Genomic DNA, 21,173 nt, shown 5'->3' on the forward strand with positions numbered 1-21,173 from the left:
ATTCAAGATTTATTTGTATGCCCTTCACCATGATTGGTTTGTCATTCCGTTTGTAATTTCTACATTTTTCATTTACGACCCCACAAAGTATATATGTATGTATATTCTGGATCGTTATAGATAGCGATATTCATGTCCGTCTGTATGTTGAAATCAACTTTCCGTAGCCCACAAATAACTTATAAACATTATTGATACATCAATATATGAATAACCGGCTCGGTTGCTATTTAAAATCAAGAAAATCGGTATCGGACAACCTCGATTTATGGCCTATTTTTGATCTATATATGGATTATTAAGTCATTAAAATAGACAATATGGATATCTAATGATAGATATTTCAAAGTCCATTGCAATGATATACATATATAAGGCTATTGTAATTTGGACCTATAATGGCTCAAAATCGAGAAAAATATTTTTTAACCCGAATTTTTTTTAACAAAAAAGTTTATTTGACATTAAATGTCAAAAGTCAAACAATTTCGAAAAAAAAAAAAAATTTTGAAATTTTGAAGAAAAAAAAATTATTTTGAAAAAAAAAACAAAAAATATTTAAAATTTGTATTTTAAAAAATAATTTGGTGAAGGGTATATAAGATTCGGCAAAGCTCTCTTACTGGTTTTTCAATCGAAATTTTTCAATTCGGCCCTATAATCTTCCCTTAATTCAAATTAACCATTCGTAAAAGGTTATTTGTTCTTAATAAAATTACATTCTAATTTGGTTTTTTTTTGTATTATTTACACAATCCATCACATAAATATTTTATTTGAACTTTTGCGTTAACAAAAGAAACCGAAATAAAACCTTAAGTTATAAATTATTTAGATTTGAAAATCAACAAAACAAAGAAATTGAACAAAGCACGTTTACATCTTGTATTTAGAGATATCAACTTTACAAAATGTCACAACTTTAATACTGATTTTTTTCTTCTACTTAACAACAACAACAAAAAAGAACAATCCCTATATTATTTTTGAAAAAAAATCATTAAAAAAAAATGAAAAATAAATACAAAATATTCAAAGTACATGACTGACTGACTTACCCATTTTGATTTGCTAAAAAAAAACTAAAGGAGCTTCTTTTTCTAGTTTATTGTCGTTGTGATGGTTGATGAAATGAATTGAAATGAAATGCAAATCATGTTTTTGGAAATAGCAGAAGATGACGATGACGATGATGATGACGCTGATGGAGTTTAAGAAGAAGTACGCTTAAAGCCGCCACCATGATGGCTTAAGGTTTTCCTTTAGTAGTTGGTTGTTGTTGCTACAAACTGTGGCAACATTGCCTAGTCATAATGTAAAGTGCACTCACTCACTCATTCATTCACTCACTGTACTCGTTGTTGTTACAACAAGATGCAAAATAGATGATATGATTGCTGGTTTTTTGCTGTTGCTTCTTTTGTTTGCTGCCATTGTTGCAGTCTTTAAATAGCGAAAGTCAAACGTGACGAGGTCATTGTAATCATCATCTTAAACGCGATAGTTTAAATATTTGAATTTATGATGAATTTCTGCTAAAAGTTTTTTTCCTCCTCGGCTTCTCTTCTTTTCAAGCCATCAATTTTCAACGGAAATCATAACAAGTGCTTGTTACAAGAGTTCAACGTTATGTCTGTCTGCCAGACCTGCAACGAAAGATAAAAACAAATGAGGAGTGATCAGCGCAGCAAAACAAAACAACAACACTTTTAAATCAGGTGCTAAAATGTAAATTTGAAAATTAAATAGGGTTTTGTTAAAGGTTAATATGGATTTTGTTTGAAAATTGTTGAATTTATAAAAGAAAAATGGCTTAAAACTGATTAAATTATGAAATTTGTCGGTCATTTGTTATTGCCAAGTTTGTGTCTTGATACTTTTGTTTTGCCTGACCCTTTTTTTTTTGTTTGTTGCACACTTGTATTTAACAAGATTTTATGATTATCTAATTAATTATCATTAAATTATAACAAGGCTTGTTGTATTTTTTTCAACATTTTCAATTTAACATGTCGCCTTAATAAGCAGATCTAATTAATTTTGGTATATGGTCATTTCCACGGTCACGAACGTGACAGAAATCTGAACAATTTTATTTTCTACTAGTTGATCGATCCGGCTTCGCCCGGTAGCATTTACTAATGTTAGTTCGTCAAGTTTCTCCAACCCTGCCTGTTCTTATTTATTTGCAAATAAAATATCTGAACCATCTCCTGAAAATTTCGAATCGAATAAAACAAAAATCAGCCAAGAAGAAGATAGAAGATAGAAGATAGAAGATAGAAGATAGAAGATAGAAGATAGAAGATAGAAGATAGAAGATAGAAGATAGAAGATAGAAGATAGAAGATAGAAGATAGAAGATAGAAGATAGAAGATAGAAGATAGAAGATAGAAGATAGAAGATAGAAGATAGAAGATAGAAGATAGAAGATAGAAGATAGAAGATAGAAGATAGAAGATAGAAGATAGAAGATAGAAGATAGAAGATAGAAGATAGAAGATAGAAGATAGAAGATAGAAGATAGAAGATAGAAGATAGAAGATAGAAGATAGAAGATAGAAGATAGAAGATAGAAGATAGAAGATAGAAGATAGAAGATAGAAGATAGAAGATAGAAGATAGAAGATAGAAGATAGAAGATAGAAGATAGAAGATAGAAGATAGAAGATAGAAGATAGAAGATAGAAGATAGAAGATAGAAGATAGAAGATAGAAGATAGAAGATAGAAGATAGAAGATAGAAGATAGAAGATAGAAGATAGAAGATAGAAGATAGAAGATAGAAGATAGAAGATAGAAGATAGAAGATAGAAGATAGAAGATAGAAGATAGAAGATAGAAGATAGAAGATAGAAGATAGAAGATAGAAGATAGAAGATAGAAGATAGAAGATAGAAGATAGAAGATAGAAGATAGAAGATAGAAGATAGAAGATAGAAGATAGAAGATAGAAGATAGAAGATAGAAGATAGAAGATAGAAGATAGAAGATTTACATATTTCTATAAGTATTATTTTTTATTCATTATTTTTTGTACAAAAAATAGGTTTTGTTGATTAGTTAAATTAGCAATAAACCTGCTATACCGAACGGGACAAAAATAGAAAAAACATTTTATTGGAACAAAATTTATTTAAGACATTTGATTTTTGAAATTATGTTGCTATTACATGACAGTTATCTTGTTGAAATGTTTGCTCTGGTTTTTGTTTTACACATTTTGGTATGATTTGTCACGCGACATATTTTTCCCTTATGTTAATAATAGCGATTAGTCAAGTATGTTCAACTCAAACTTTCATAAACTACAAAAAACTTCGTATTTATCAAATTATTTCATATAAAGGGTCTCTCATTAAGCGTTTCCCATCTTTAAATTTAAATTTAAATTTCGCACACGAAATATCCAATTTTCATTGAATCTGGCTCTTAAATCAGGCTGAATTTGACCCATGGCATGGGTTATGTTGGCTTTGAGGGACTTTGTGGTTTCTGGCTTATTTGCAAAGAACTGCTACTTAATAAAACCCCTCAAGAAAAAGTCTAACGGGGTAAAATCGCACGATCTTGGTGGCCAGTTCACATCACCTCCACATGAGATGACCATGCCCTCAAATTGCTCGTGCAGAATGTCCAATGTGCCATGAGCTATATGGAACGATATTGAAATCCTCCTGTTATCCATATCAATCAAATTCAGGCCAAGATATTATGGTATCCATCGACCTATAGTGCTCGCCGTTTAAGGTTATGACCAAATTCGTTCTCAAACAGCGACTCTTTCGGAATAAATTTATTTCATTATTAATTAATTAATAATAATAAAAGATATTTAATATTAACACAAACCGAATTTTAATAAAATCTGTTGTCATGATCTTGATTTATGCCAGATATACTTACGATCGCGAACGAGACACTCTTTTAATATTAAAATAAAATGTTTAGTGCGATTATTAAATCAATTATCTTATTTTTTTTTTAAGTTAAAAACACTAAATTTGATTTGAATTAAAAGAACGATCTCGGACTACTGATAACAAACGATGATTTAGGTACCAGAATGCGACATTGAAACATGAACAAAATCAAATGAAAAATGTATCATTAATCGAGCTCTGTTCGGCCTCTTCATTGTTTTTGATAATAAATTGTTGTTGATAAAAAGATTTTACAAAATTTTATATGAATATGTTAGAAAAAATTATTTGTTTCTGAACATTTTTATATTCAGTCATGGTGGACCTTTTTATGTGGAAATGCCCATATGTGTTGTTTGCAGGACTGTCCATAACAAATTTGCATTTTTTTTACTGCAAGTCCAGAGCAATGACTAACAAGACATCTTTACATTTTAGTATTATTATATGAAGGTAGACAAACTATTAAACATAAATTAAATCAACACATTTGCCTCATATTGTGGCAGAAATCTAGCAGCAACAGACCCTTTTAACTCCTGCCAAACTATGCGTGAGTGTTGCTGACAGTTTTAATTAATAGACATTTAAATGTTTAGGCTGGTGTTGAGACGACTGCTACTACTTGACCATAATGTTTTATTTCTTTGTTCATTTCATGTTTATTTGTCTGCCGATTGGATCCTTTCATGCAAATTATAAATAATGTTCGGCTGTTAACCATTTGACTGGTTTAGAGTTTAATCGCCTGGCCATTTATATCATGTATATTGGCATTGTTAAACACTAATTAAATAACAAACAAGCCTGCATGTTAAAAACACAACAATAGGATTTTGATTTGCTTATAATGGAAATAAGCTGGATTTAAATTAGTCATAGTGGGGCTCCCACAACTACAAGATTTCAGAAAATGATAGCTGACAGTTGTTGGGCATAGAAAAATATAGAGAACGGAAGGAGAGGGAAATGTCAATGAAAAAAATCAAAATTACTCTATTTTCACACATGTTGTGATACAATAACAAAATACTCGGCAATACATTTTTATGAATTGGGTTTTTGACATCTGATTTCGGTTTTTGGCTATCAGTTACCAACCGAGTTGTTATCTATGGTTTAGGATTAGTAAAAAAAAGAGCTGATAGGATTCCAAAAGGTATCAATAATTAAAGTATATTCTATATTTGAGATAAATTTCAACAAATCCTTTATTATGTTTTAGTATTATAAAGCTGAACTTGATCAATTACTTGAACTTTGACCTCTTCTAAATGATTCGAAAATTCATCCCAAGCGATGAAGCCCATTTTCAATTTAATGTGGATTTTAGATTTGGGGGTAACATTGCACAATACTTTTTCGAAAATATGGCTCGTCAAGCAGTGAGGCATGTTCTGCTCCCTGAATGATGTGATTTAATACCATGTGAATTCTTTTTATGGGTTTATTTGAAGTCAAAGCTCAATGCCAATAAACCCACTACCACCTTCAATGCACGAAATAGAATATCACTCTTACGTGTTCAAATATATTTTGTTAAAAAATAATATAAATTTCCTCCCCAACTTTTTGCGAGCATTCGAGAACGATTCAAAAAAAAATTCGAAAACAATATCACGATATTAGCAATATCGATCAAAAAATATATCTTTTTACAAAAATTCATTAGTTAAAAAATTCTCCTCAATCCGATAATTTAACATTCGAAAATTTATCGTAAATTATTCGGTAATGAGGATATATTTTGAAATTTTTTAAAATTTCTCTTTAAATTTACACATATTTTCTCAATAATCCACTTGAACAAATAATTGAAAATGCATTTGCTTCTGCGAAACTCAGATAAAAAATGTTCGTAAAAAGCCTAGACGTACGCTTGTAGTCTATACTGGATAAATTTGTTGTCATGACATACATCAAAATGGTTGTCAAGCGACAATGTTATCGGGTATAGTCTCCATTTATATAAGAAAATAAACCCAGTAAGCACCAAAGCCCCAAAAATTCAAGCACTTGAACATTTTGTTGGAATTTGACTTGAAAAACTTGAAAAATTAAATATTTTTCAAACAAAAAATGTATGGCTTGAATTTATGTTTCCTTTTTACTGGAGAATGCTATTGAAATAAAGTGTAATACAACTGTAATTCAATTGCTTGACTATAATTAAAGGCTTGAATTACACTTGCATTCAACTTGAATTCCAGTAAAAATGCTTATTCTTGGAATATTCTTGAAAAACTTAGAATCTGGAAATTGTTTTTACTTTTGTATTAAAAACGATTTCTGTGGATATCTTCCAACAGTTTATGTATGAAGGCGGGTCAAAAAGCCTGTGACTTTTTGAATGAAACACAGGTGTTTGGATAAAAAAAAATATTTAATTTTTAAACATTGTCTCCTTTGAGCTCTATACACTTTGGCCAATGTTTCTCCAATTTTTGTTATCCTCTGCAAAAAAATAAGATTTGAAGAGGACATCAAAATAGGTGATTATTTGTGAGATGATTTAATCGTTGAAGTCAAATCTCTTTCCGACGAGCCATTTTTTAGGTTTGGAAACAAGAAATAGTCACTCGGGGCTAAATCCGAAGAATATGTCACATGTGTGCACCCTTTTGTGTACCCGATTGTCTGTAAACGCTGCAGCCAGCTTTCGGTATGCTTTCTCATACCCAAGTGATCATTAAAAATTTAAACCATTGAGCCTAAGATGCCTATGTCTTCCACAATCTTTCACACTTTCAATCTCCGATCGATCAACACCAAATCGTGAATGTTTTCGGGTGTAGAGACCTCTACTGAGAGTCAAAAACGTTCGGTATCTTCCGTGCCACAACAAAATTCACTAAACCACTTTTTTACCATTGAAATTGATGGTGGAGAGTCGAGGGATGCACAGTGGGGCAGAATCAAAATTTTTTCGGAAATAAATCTGGCATTTCTAAACGGCTCATCCGATCGGGATAAAATTTGACATGGACGTAACCAAGGAGTATTCGAGTTTAAGTTATTAAAATAGGCTCTACAACTGATCCAGGGACGGCGCTATCGGAACTCAAAATAGGGTACCTTCGACATGTAAATTTATTTTTTTTTTGTAATTTTAATTTTTGGTCTTCCAAAAAAATATTTCAAGTCAATATCTGAATTAGAGTCAAAAATATGCCACTTTAAAAATCCGTGGACGTAACCAAGGAGTATTCGAGTTTAAGTTATTAAAATAGGCTCTACAACTGATCCAGGGACGGCGCTATCGGAACTCAAAATAGGGTACCTTCGACATGTAAATTTATTTTTTTTTTGTAATTTTAATTTTTGGTCTTCCAAAAAAATATTTCAAGTCAATATCTGAATTAGAGTCAAAAATATGCCACTTTAAAAATCCGTCCATCAAAAAAAGTGCAATATACTTTTTTATACTAAATTTTTTTTATAAATTTTCTTAATATTTTATTCAACACAAGTCATTGGTTCTGACTCAGTCACATTAAGAAAATTTATACAAACTTTTTAGTATGAAAAAACGCAATATTTTTGATGGACGGATTTTTAAAGCGGCTTATTTTTGAATCTAATTGAGATATTGACTTGAAATTTTTTTTGTAAGACCAAAAATTAACTTATCTAAACAAAAAAATATAACTCGGAATAAATGTGGATCAAATTCATCCTAATATTTGCAATCCTATTAAAATTTTGATACAAATTTTAGTTTTAGAATCTCAATAAATCTTTATTTATTAACGAAACTCAATGAAATTTTCAACGTTTTTTAAAATTGTCATTCTAAATAACAAAATGTAAAAAAACTTGTTAAAGAGTCAAAGGGAATCCCGCAATTCCTAAACATCCCAAAAATTGTATTTTTTACAATTTTGCCCATGGGATCCACATTTCCTTCTGGGCTGGGAAAATACTTTGGGAATAAATAAGGAACACATCAAGGTTTCTAAAACTGCTTCTCATTTTTTGATCCCAGCTTTGGGATTTTAGAACATGTGGCCCAAAGTTGAAATTTTAATAAAAAAAATAGGTCACATTCCGAAGGACGTAGGGGCGACATACTTGAAAAATAGGACATGTTTTTTATACCAAAATGTTCTTAGTAAAGATACCTTACAGAAAAATATAAAACTGTTATATGTTCTTAGGGAAAAAAGAGTAAAGTAACCATTTCGGCCAAAAAACAGCAAAAATTAACTATTTTTTGAATATTTAAATTGAAAATCGTTTATTTTTGGATCCAAAATTGATATTGCTCTGAAATCTTTTGTGTGTTATTCGTAATTTATTTTTCTAACCAACAAAAAAAATTCGAGTCCATTCGGTCCAAAAGTCCGACATATATTTTTAAAAAAGCTAACCAAGGTATAGCAAAAATTTTAAAATTTCAATTTTGAAATGCCTATAACTCGGAAATTATAAGACCTAGCCGAGAGCTTTCCAAAAATATAAAAAACTTTTAAATCGAATGTAAAACAAAACGTGTTTAAAAATTATACATATTGAAGGTAATTAATTTGAGCTCTGATTGCGCCGCCCCTGGATCAATTGTAGGGCCTATTTTAATAACTTAAACTCGAATACTCCTTGGTTACGCCCATGTCAAATTTTATCACGATCGGATAAATCGGAGCCGTTTAGAAATTCCAGATTTATTTCCAAAAAATATTAAATATAATCAAAAATACAGAAATTTGCAATTTTGGAGATTGGCATACATTGGAGTTCATAACTTTCTTTCTACTGAATCAATCTGGCTGAATTTTAATACCAAATTGCTTAGAACAATTACAAATATTCTGAGTAAACATCATTTATTTTAATTATGTATTTCAAAGGAGAGCGTGTTTTCCACAAACATAAGAAATTTGAACAAAAAATAATTGTTTGAAATACTAAGGGTAAAAAGCAAGTTAGAACTTCAAAATTACTCAATACATATTTAACAATTTAAGTGGTCTTTTCTAAGTGATATATAACTCATTAACTTTGAGTAGCTGTGGAAATGAGCTGGCGCTAGATCATTTGCCCTAGTTCGTACCAGCATAAAATGTTAATTTTAATACTTTTATGAAAATAACTATCATAAATTCCCTTAATAGCTTATTTTACATATTACAAAAGTTAACAAATAGTTTCATTAGTTTTATTAACATATAATTTATAATTTATTTCCATAATTCAAATCCGCTTTAAAACAGATCCTTCTTAAATGGCGCCATCAAAAAAAAAAACAAAAATAATGATCATTTGATTTTGATTTAAATTGAATATGGTTTTGCATTAAAGTAAACAAGCCTGTGGGCGTCATTTGTTATAAACTTAAGTATAAATAAACAAATGGAAATGGAATATAATAAATCATGATTTTATTACTAAAATAGTAATTTATTTCGGCAGATTTTTTTTTTTTAAACAAAATTAAAGTTAGCCTGACATATTGTCAATTGTTGATAGATGGTGCAGATTTGAAGAAAAATGGTTTAAAAAATAAAACATTTCATATAATTTAATGACTGCGGTGGCCAAACAACCTATATTAATGTTATAAACAGAAAAAAAAAACGAATTGGCATAGAAAAAGAACCATAATTCAAGGAGTGCCAAGGTTCTTTTGTTGTAAATAGAAATAGAAATAAATTATGTTAACAGGCAGCCAGCCAGTCGCTTTAAAAATATAGGTTAAACAACAACTATTTACAATATTTAACATAACAATAAACAGTTAGTAGAATTTATTGGTGGTTTTTTTTAACTTCAATAAAAAAGAAACCAAATAAATTCATGTAAATGGGATAAAATTTGCATGCAAATGGTTTTGTGTTGTTATTAAGCAGTGTTTTGAAAGTTAAATTTAAAACAAATTTTTAATTAAAACTGGCAAATAAAGCATAAGATTTAAAAACTATGGGAATTAAGGGTCTAAAATGTCAAACGGTTAATTTGATGGTGGTCTAAACTTTAAGAAGCTGGACGGACTACTACTGTTGAATTTTTTGTGTGAAAAAACATTTATGTGAATTTGTTGTTCTATTTCTTCAAAGTGTTTGTTAGAGCCCACTGTGCAATTTTCAGAAAACTTAACTGTGGCTTTATTGCTAGTCCAAGTTTTGTTTACAGTAGATTAACAGCCTAAATGTTCTAAGCAATTATTTTTAACCAAATTTCTTGTTTGTGGAAAACACGCTCTCCTGCTAAATACATAATTGAAATTACTGATATTTACTAAGAATATTTGTAATTGTTCTAGGCAGTTTGCTATTAAAATTCAGCCAAATCGATTCAGTAGAAAGAAAGTTATGAACCCTAATGTAAAACAATGACCAAAAATCCAAAATATTATCTTTTTAGATTAAGGTATATTGATTTTGTCATTCCGTTTGTAATATATCGAAATATTGGTCGTGGAACCAAAAAGTATATATATCCTGGGTCCTAATAAGATTCTAAGACAATCTAGCTATGTCCGTCCGTCGCACAGTGAGGTCAAATGCCCTTTTTACGGATTAAGTAATATTTCAACAACAAAATTTTACGTGGGTAGCTCTTAGACCAATCCGCATATTTAGGTATATAGGAGGGGAATGTCAATTACCCACCATATAAAATAATTATTAACTGCGAAATAAGCCAGCAAAAATAATCTCTGCTTTGGTATTGAATATGGTCAATATCGAACCATGATTTCACCTAGCCCCCATACAAATCTCTTCCTGGAATACTGTTTGAGCAGCCATAAATTTGTTGATCACGATAAAATAGGCAATCCTGATAAAATTTTGTACATATTAGTTCTAAATATTCTGAAATTATAATGTAAAGTATGGCGAAAATCGGGAAACATTTGTCCCTAATCCCCACGCAAGGTTCCCCTCAGAAAATGACATGAACCTACATAATTGTCTTATAATAATTAATATTGTAATGAAATTGGTCATAAATAAATTCTTATATTTGGTTTATGACTTAAAAATGACGGATTTTTTTTTAAATTTTTAGCTTTTATTTTAAAACATTTGTAAAATATAAATTTATTCAAAGTATTGGCCATTGTTAGCTATAAACTTTTCCCAACTCTCTGGCAAGATATGAATTCCGAGCCAAAAGAACTGATCATCTTTTGAGGTCAAAAACGGATCAATCAAATTTCGGATACTCTGTTCTGAAATGAAGCGTATCCCAGAGAGTGCGTTCTGCATCGTCGAAACAAATAGTACGGGGACGGGGCACGGTCTGGACTATAAAGCGGGTGAAACAAAACTTCCCAACCACTTGATTATAAATACTTTTTAACAGGTATTGCAACATGTGGCCGAGCGTTGGCTTGATGGAATATTACAGTTTCATGTCTGGCCGCATATTCTGGGAATTTTTTTGCCCGATAGACCTGTCGATAGTGTGCTGAACTATTAATCTGAGAGTTGCGGGTTCAATTCCCGCCAGAGACTCTGGGTGTATCTGCAGACAAGCAAACCGCTTTGCAGTGTGTGTTTGTTCAAAAACAACAACAAAAATCAATTCGGATGGTTGGAGGGGCTGACGATCTCTTACTCTTCGGGTTATTGTAATGAATCCATTTTTCATCACATGTAATGATTCGCTCCAAAATTGATTTTCTATTATAGCGTTCAAGCATCATTGCGGACATGCCAAATCGACTTTGAAGGTCGTATGGTACCCAATTTCCCTGCTTTTGGATAAATCCTGCTGCTCGCAAACGTTTTGAAATTATTATTTTGCAAGCTCTTGTTGTGTTTTACAACAGTCTTCATGGAGTAATGCCTCCAATTTTTGGTCTTCCAACTTTTTTTGACACAAACCATCTTTAGCACGTTGAAACCGATGAAATCGGTGTGCTTCAGCTGCACTTTTTTATACCCTTCACCTTCGTGAGAAGGATATATATAAGTTTGTCATTCCGTTTGTAATTTCTACATTTTTCATTTCCGACCCTATAAAGTATATATATTCTGGATCCTTATAGATAGAGAAGTCGATTAAGCCATGTCCGTCTGTCTGTCCGTCCGTCTGTCTGTTGAAATCAATTTTCTGAAAACCCCTGATATGTTCGGGATCCAAATCTTCAATAATTCTGTCAGACATGCTTTCGAGAAGTTTGCTATTTAAAATTAGCAAAATCGGTCCACAAATGGCTGAGATATGAGGAAAAAACCAGGACAACCTTGATTTTTGACCTATATCTGGATTGAACCTCGATTTTTGACCTATATCTGGATTACTGAGTCCTTAATATAGACAATATGGATATCTAATGATAAATATTTCAAAGACCTTTGCAACGACATATGTAAGACCATAGTAAGTTGGACCTACAATGGGTCAAAATTGGAAAAAATATTTTTTAGTCCAAATTTTTTTTTCACAAAAAAAATTTTTTAAAATTTAAAAAAAAATAATTTCAAAATTTAAAAAAAAAAATAAAAAAAACAATTCGAAAAAACTGCAAAAACCAAAAAAAATTTTGTTCACCTAAAAATATTTAAAATTTTGAAGTATAATTTGGTGAAGGGTATATAAGATTTGGCACAGCCGAATATAGCTCTCTTACTTGTTTCAAATTAATGAAGTAAAGCAAAACTTCCCGCATATGACGCTTTGTTGGTACAAAATTCGACATTTTCGAAGCAAAAAAACTTTGTTGTTTACACGATAATGTTCAGTAAATAAGTGAGAATAAATAACAGATATGCACCTTTCAAAATGACATATAAGTTATTAAAAACAAAAACCGCGTTTAACAGATACGCCATCCCGCATTTTTTGTCATAATTTTTTTTTAATTTTTATTGAATATTTTAGTTTGGAATAAATATATATTTTTTAGTTTAGTTTTCAAAGAAACATAAGCTTTTGTTCAATTCCATATCCAATGAATTTTCAATAATGTGTTAATTATCATCGTTCCTAGACAAATCATAGTTGTGCTAAACATTTAACCACATTTAAACCAGAGTCGGTAGTATTCAATTTCTCATAAAAGCAGTTAAAGTTGCAGAACTTAAATCCACTTTTTTTATATAAACTGGTATTAAATATCAATGAATTAAATATTAAATAAAAACAAACTGATTTTAAAATTAATTTAAAAAAAATATCAATATTCCATTCTTGGTTTTAATATAAACTAGTTTTAAAACGAATATCTTTAGTTTTCAAAAAATATTCCAATAAACTTTAATGACTTGAATAAAAAAAAGTTAAATATAAAAACCACAAAAATGTTGTTTATATATATATACAAATAAATATGTACAGTGGTGGCCACCAATTTAAGACAAATACTTGAATTTTTTTCATTAACTGAATTTTAAGTGCGATAGAGCCAAAATAAAAGGACCTCTAAGGGTATGAAATTTATTATTAATGTTTCTAGTTTCTGACAAATGTTTGGAAAAATCGGTAAAACATATATGGACAAAGATATGTGGAAATACGTTGACCCACCTCAGCGAACATCCGCTGTTAATAACATGATATGACCGAAACTAATGGAACTAAAAATACGAAATTTGGTCCGAATATTTTATAATAATAAAAATATAATGATATAAATGTGAGAAAATATGTTTATTTAAAAAAAAAATTTTTTGGTCAAGTTGTAGAAAAATTTTATGTGTTCATGGTGAATATGTATGAATTGATACAGTCGAATAAAACACGCTTGTGTGTTAAAACAGTCCTCATGCATACATATTTGTGGAAATATTTGAAAAAATAATTGACAATTACATGGAATTTAGCAAAAAAATTTTGTCTTAAATTCCTGGCCACCACTGTATATATTTTTACATTAGTTACAAGTATATAAAAGGCGTTGTAAGTATATACAAAAAAAAAACTATATTTAAAGTCAACTAAAATAATAAAAAAATGTTTAATATCTTTAGCTGTTTGTATATAAAAGAGGGAGCTGTTTTAAAAAATGCATGTTTTAAATAAATGAAAATGGCAAAAAAAAAATATAACCAACCGACCGTCTTATATGCACAAGATATACAAAATTGAAATAAAATCCAAAAAAAAATCGAAACAGTGGATGACCTTGCAACCGTTGCACTCGCATAATCCTCTACTTTAACTACTACTATACAGTACATTATATGATAAAATAGTTTTTTTGTTTTAAATTTTTCTTTTTATTTTTTTTTTGTATTTTTATTTTGAACTAAACAAGTCTGTATTAAATAATGAAGTTATGGTGTGGTTTGCAGCAGGTTTCTGCTTGGCTGAGTTTTTTGTTTTTTTTTAAGTATTCTTTTTGTTTTAAACTAAAAACTACTTTAGTTTTAGGTGTTTTTTTTATTTTAGTTATTTTTACCGTTTTATATAGTTTTTTTTTTTAATATAAAACTATTTTTAGCTTTTAAACACTAAAAGTAAAAGTGATTTTTGCAGATTGTTGGCATAAATAGGAAAATGTTATGGAAAGCTGGTTAAATACCATAAAGAAATAGTTTAAATAAAACAAAGCCTTTTTTACAAAATTAAATAAAGAGATTTAAAGCAAAATTTTAGGAGTTAAATTGATTTTTTTAATGTTTTTTTTAAAAAACGCAAACATAAATTTTCAAAAGGAAACAAAACAATAAAGGCTGTTCAATCAATGTTGGTCATAAATTTCTCGAGCTCATTTCACTTTGAACTTTGACCTCTGCTAAAGCGGTTCCCAAAATGTACGAAAGCTTTGTATTTGCCGCCATTTTTGCAGTAAAGTGTTGCCAACCAAAACAAAATAGTTTGACAGTTGGCTGTTTAGGGTTAGTAAAAATGTTGCATTACACGAGAGAACTACGTACAATATTTTAAAAATAGTGAAAGTTTTTCGAGCAAACTCATCCTAGTCGTTGAAATACATTTTCACCTTGATGGTTTTGTTACGAGTATTTGTCGAAAATGAAATGCATCCACAACGTATCATTATTTAGTGCAGATTTAGGGCTGTAGACATCATTGGATCACACTTCAATGAAAATAAGACTGGTCTAGAAGTGTCTTTCAATAGTAATCAATATCGGTAGGTCTTTCTGTCTAAATTGGATTTTATTTATATGGACGATATGTGGTTTAAACCAGACAGCACGTGAAACAATTCAATTAAATTTTTTAAACTTGTTTATTTATTATTTCAGCCTAATATCCTAAAGCCAATATGTAATAGTTTTGAATTAAAGAAAAATTTAATGATTTAATACATTTTATAAAGCTAAATGATAATGGATTTGAATTAAAGACAAATTTAATGATTCAATTAAAAAATTAATGCTATACAGAATGAATTCTTAAAGGAAGGTAAACAATATGTTTGAAGTACTAAAGAATTAGGCCTAGGAATTAATTCATAATGAATTTTGTAATGGAATGTTAAGATATAAAATTTAATTATTTAGATTTTGAATATTAAATAAAGAACTAATTCTTTCGAATATTTTAAATGAAATTATATTTGTAACTCCTAGTATTATTTATCTACTATAATTCTTAGAAATTACAGTTTTGAAACCATTTTGCAATTGCAGTTTATATCAAAGCTCAAATATCATGTCAAATTTTTTTTTATAAACTTGTAAATAAATCTAATACTTGTTGCCAATATACAACAACTGGCCAGGAGAGCAGTTTAAAACTTAAATGTTACATGTCAAAATACCTGAAACGACATATGGTGGTGGTGATATTGTATTCTCGTATGCCATGGCATGCCATACCATGTCATGGTGTGGCGTGGTATGGTGTGTTCTGGCGTGGTTTCTTTTAGATCAGTTGTTGTTTTTGTTGTAGTATTTTTTGGGTTTGTTGGCATTTTACCAACGAAAACAATATTTAATGCAATTTGGTTGGTTGTTTTAGGTTTTTATAATAAATTAAGACCATAAAAATCTCAACATTCTTATGCAAAATATATTTTATGTCAGCCACTTAAATTTTTAATAACACACATAAATCAACACATATGATTTGATTTTTGTTTTTTTTAAGTTTTTTGGTCAGCATGTAGGTTGGTTTTTAAAGCGAAAAGGTTTCAAAATCATAATATTTGAATATAACAAAAAACCAAATTCTAAAGAAAAATATTTGTTATGATTCATAGGAAAATAGTATTATGGCAAACAATTTTATTTAAATATTAAGTTCAATCACAATAGGGAACAAAACACAAGAAGAACATTAACTACTCAATTTTATGTATATCAAACAAAAAATTTAAATTTTATGAAAATGAGCGAATTCACTTAATTGTGAATAAATTCGAAAAGAATCAATCGATTTTTATAGTCGATATCTCATTTTGTTGCTATTACATGTGGCTTTGCGATAAAGCAATTAATCTGATTTACTTTTGGCGTTTTCGATTTTTCATGATTTTAAAAAAAAAAAAAAATAATTTATTTCACATAAAAAATATATTTTTTTCACATAAAAAATATAATTTTTTCACATAAAAAATAATTTTTTTGCTTCAATTTTTTATTATAACTCCGAAACTACTGAGCCGATTGAAATGCAATATATATGAGAAAAATTGAAAATAGCATAGGGAATATGTTTTCAAAATTCAATCAATCGAAAAAAGAACATTAACTACTCAATTTTATGTATATCAAACAAAAAACTAAAATTTTGTGAAAATGAGCGAATTCACTTAATTGTGAATAAATTCGAAAAGAACCAATCAATTTTTGTTGGCGATATTTTATTCTGTTCATATTACATGTGGCTTTGCGATAAAGCTATAAATCTAAAACATTTTTGCCGTTTTCGATTTTTCATGATTTTTTTAAAACAAAAAAAATTGCTATTTTCACGTAAAAAAATATATTTTTTGCTTACATTTTTTATTATAACTCCCAAACTACTGAGCCGATTGAAACGCAATGTATATGTGAAAATTTGTACATAGCATGGGGAAAATGTTTTCAAAATTTAATCAATAGAAAGATGAACGAACACTAACTACTCAGTTTTATGTATATCAAACAAAAAACTAAAATTTTGTGAAACTGTGCAAATTCACATAATTTTTAATAAATTCGAAAAGAATCAATCGATTTTTATGATTAATATCTCATTTTGTTCCTAATATACATGGCTTTGCGATAAAGCAATAAATCTGAAACATTTTAGGCGGTCTCGATTTTTCATGATTTTTTTAAAACAAAAAAATTTGATATTTTCACAAAAAAAATATATTTTTTTGCTTAAATTTGTTATTATAACTCCCAAATTACTGAGACTATTGAAATGCAATATATACGAGAAAAATTGGAAATACCAGAAGGAATATGTTTTCAAAATTCAATCAATCGAAAGAAGAACATTAACTACTCAATTTTATGTATATCAAACAAAAAACTAAAAATTTGTGAAAATGAGCGAATTCACTTAATTGTGAATAAATTCAAAAAAAATTCATCAATTTTTTATGATCAATATCTTATTTTATTCCTATTACATGTGACTTTGCGATAAAACAATTAATCTGATTTATTTTTGCCGTTTTCGATTTTTTTATATTTTTTTAAAACAAAAAAATTTTCTATTTTCACGTAAAAAATATATTTTTTTCTTCAATTTGTTATTATAACTCCGAAACTACTGAGCCTATTGAAACGCAATATATAAACTGATTAAAGGTTATGTAAATTTCAATTTTTCCAAGTTTATTTTAATAATATCGGACTAACCCTTTTTGAGTTATCATTAATTATGTGGAGAAACCTCTGACAAAATTTATAATTTTATCTAAAAATTAAAAAAAAAAATCTATCCATAGAATTGAAAATTTTTACCATTTTTGTACTTATGTAGCCATGATCCATCAAATCTATATGGTTATTCAAGCCTTTTTTGCTGTTGAAAAAATGGTTTTGCCTCTACTGAAAATTTTTAAATATTTTAATATTTTCTATTAAGTAGTTTATTTTGTAAAAATAATTCAAAAATATTAATCAAAATTTTAATTATTTTCTTTTGTTTTTCTTACAGAATCGGCTTATGTGGTTTTGATAATCCCATGCGAGATCCAAAAACTGAAGAATTAAAAAAACATATTGGCCAAGTGAGTTTAACGTTTAAGATTTGTTATCTTTCACACCCCTGTTGTTATTAATATTATTAATTAATTTTTCCACATAACAACAAAACCACTCATAAAAAGTTAATAAAAAAACATTTATTAATAACTATCAAATAAAATATGAAAAAATATTGTCATTATTTTAATACAAAACAGCAACACCCACCCAGTCTTAAGAATTATTGTCGCAAAATAATAATAAAAATAATGGCCAGAGTTGTTTGGTAACAATTATAAAATAAATCAAAATTTTTGTGGCCAAAACTCTGAAATTAATCATTAAGAAGCATAAAAGCATATATGAATTTAAGAACATAAAAAATTAAGCTGAAGACTAAGAAAACCAAACATGAATAAAGATAAATCTTTAAAAGCAAGTGACGCCACATCTAATACTCAAACAAATATGGTCAGCTAAAAGAGTCAGTGGCATTTGAACAAACAAAGTTCAATAAATAATTTTTACAAAAAACTAAACCTCTGTATAACTCATGTGAATAATAAAAAAAAAATTCTTAAAACAGTGTGAAAAATACTCACCATGAAAATCGTTAAGTTTCGCAATAAATAATTCAATTTGTTAAATCGCCTTAAATGTTTTATCTTATTTTTCAAGGAAATTAGTATTCAGTATTAAGACAAGCATTATGTTTATTAAGCTCAAGAAAATTGAAAACTTTTTAATAATAAAGACATGATTAAGTAATTAAAATCAAAAGATCTTAAGATCAAATATTTAAGTAAAGAAATTTATTTCGTATGTTATAATCGGTCTTCACGGGCAGTCAAAAGGTGTGAACAGTTTGTTTGTACAGGCCATAAATCAGCCAAATGAGATTTATTTCATGGTAAATTAAAGGCTTTTTCAGATTTGTCATACGAAAATTAATGTTTAGCAGAAGTTATAATTGTGTAACAATTAATTATGGACAGCAAATTATAAGGATGTTTTGAAGAAGGCAGATGAGCAAAGCTACACTACACCATTTCCAATTATATTTCAGACATTTCCAATTATATTTTAAGACATTTCTAATTATATTTCAGAAATTTTTAATTCTTTTTCAGAAATTTACATTTTTAATTCAGAATTCTTTATTAGTATTTTAGAATTTTCAAATGTATTGCAAAATTTTCTAAATGGATTTTAGAAATTTCCAATTAAATTTCAGAAATTTCAATTAAAAATTACTTTAATAGCATTGGAAATTTCTATTACAAAAAGAAAATTCTGAAATAGAAAAAAAAAATAAAAAATTCTGAAATACAAAATACAATTAAAAGTTTAGAAAATTCTGTATGACCTGAATATACGGGATTTTTTTTTCAATATTTTGGCATTTATTTTGAAATATTTATACAACATAAATTTATTGAAAGTATTGGCCATTGTTAGCTATGACCTTTTCCCATCTTTTTGGCAACATATGGGCCAAATGAACTGCTCATCTTTTAAATCCATGAACGAATCAAGCCAATTTCGGATAGTCTGTTCCCAGAAAGGGCGATGTTCATGGATCGAAACAAATAGTAGTCGGACGGGGCACGGTCTAGACTATTGCATAATGTGGCCTAGCGTTGTCTTGATGGAATATTACGGTTTCATTTCTGGCCGCATATTCTGGGCCTACCTTTTGAATGCGGTTTTTGTTTTCAATATCTTATATGTCATTTTGAAGGGTACCTATCTGTCATTTATTCTCACTTAGTTGTTGAACATTAAAGTGTAAACAACAAAGTTATTGTTTGCTTAGACATGTCGAATTTTGTACCAACAAAGTGTCATATGCGGGAAGTTTTGATTTATTTCTTTAATTTCAAATAAAAAGTGCCGCTGAAGCACAACGAATGCTCACCAAAGCTTATGGTGAATGTGTTTCATCGGTTTCAATGTGCGAGAGATGGTTTGTGGGCTTCAGAAGTGATGATTTTGACACGGAAGACAAATATCGCCCAGGCCAGCCAATAAAGTTAGAAAAAGAAGGATTGGAGGCATTACTCCATGCAAATTGTTGTAAAACTCAGCAAGAGCTTGCATAATCATTGGGAGCAACTCAAACAGTAATTTCAAAACTTTTGCAATCAGCAGGATTCACCCAAAACCAGGGAAATTGGGTGCTGTACGAATTGAAGCTGAGAGAATTTGAAAGACGATTTTGTAGGTCTGAAATGCTGTTTGAACGGAATAAAAGAAAATCCTTTTTGCGCCGAAACAATACTTGCGATGAAAAATGGATCCAAGAGTTCGTACGTGAAGCCCGTCCAACCAGCCTAATCGACACCAAAGCCATATAATAATGGCGCTAAGGTAATGCTCTCTATTTGATGGGAGCAAAAGGGTCCTATCTATTATGAGCTACTGAAATCTGGCCAGACCATCACAGGGAACCTGCACCGAACGCAACTGAAGCGAGCATTGGCCGAAAAACGCCCAGAATATGCCGCCAGACATAAATTATTCCGTAATATTCCATCATGAGAACGCTCGGCCACATGCTGCAATAACTGTTAAAAACTATTTAGAATGAAATGGTTGAAAGACGATTTGGCATGTCCGAAATGATGCTTGAAATTTAGTAAAAAAAATAATTAATGCACCGAATCATTACTTGCGATGAAAAATGGAACCATTTGGATGGCCCAAAGCGGAAGAGATGATACGCGAAGCCCGACCAACCAGACGAATCGACACCACCAGACCATCACAGGGAACCTGCACCGTACGCAACTGATTCATTTAAAGCGAGCATTGGCCGAAAAATGCCCAGAATATGCGGCCAGACATGAATTATTCCGTAATATTCCATCATGAGAATGCTCGGCCACAAGTTGCAATACCTGTTAAAAAATATTTACAAAGTAGATTTGCCCCACCGTCTTATAGTCCAGACCTTGCTCTGTCTGACTAGGTACTATTTCGATCGATGCAGAACGTTCTCTTTGGGATACGCTTCACTTCAGAACAGAGTGTCCGAAATTGGCTTGATTCGTTCTTGGTCTCAAAAGATGATTCTTTTGGCTCGGAATCCATATGTTGTCAGAAAGATGGGAAAAAGTCATAGGTAACAATGGCCAATACTTTGAATAAATTTATTGTACAAAGGTTTCAAAATAAAAGCTAAAAATATGAAAAAATCCCGCATTT

The 21,173-nt window shown here is 29.5% G+C and overlaps 1 protein-coding gene across 2 annotated transcripts in view; it reads left to right on the forward strand.

Moving 5' to 3' along the window:
* The window catches only part of LOC135962060 (uncharacterized), a 586,654-nt gene that overhangs the window by 541,375 nt on the left and 24,106 nt on the right, over nt 1-21,173 (forward strand). For both annotated transcript variants that reach the window (XM_065513795.1, XM_065513794.1), the window contains exon 4: nt 17,938-18,010. In XM_065513795.1, coding sequence (XP_065369867.1) covers nt 17,938-18,010 — 73 coding nt within the window. The remainder of the gene's footprint in view (nt 1-17,937; nt 18,011-21,173) is intronic.

This window comes from Calliphora vicina, chromosome 5 (genome assembly GCF_958450345.1).
Source record: "Calliphora vicina chromosome 5, idCalVici1.1, whole genome shotgun sequence".
Lineage (NCBI taxonomy): Eukaryota > Metazoa > Arthropoda > Insecta > Diptera > Calliphoridae > Calliphora > Calliphora vicina.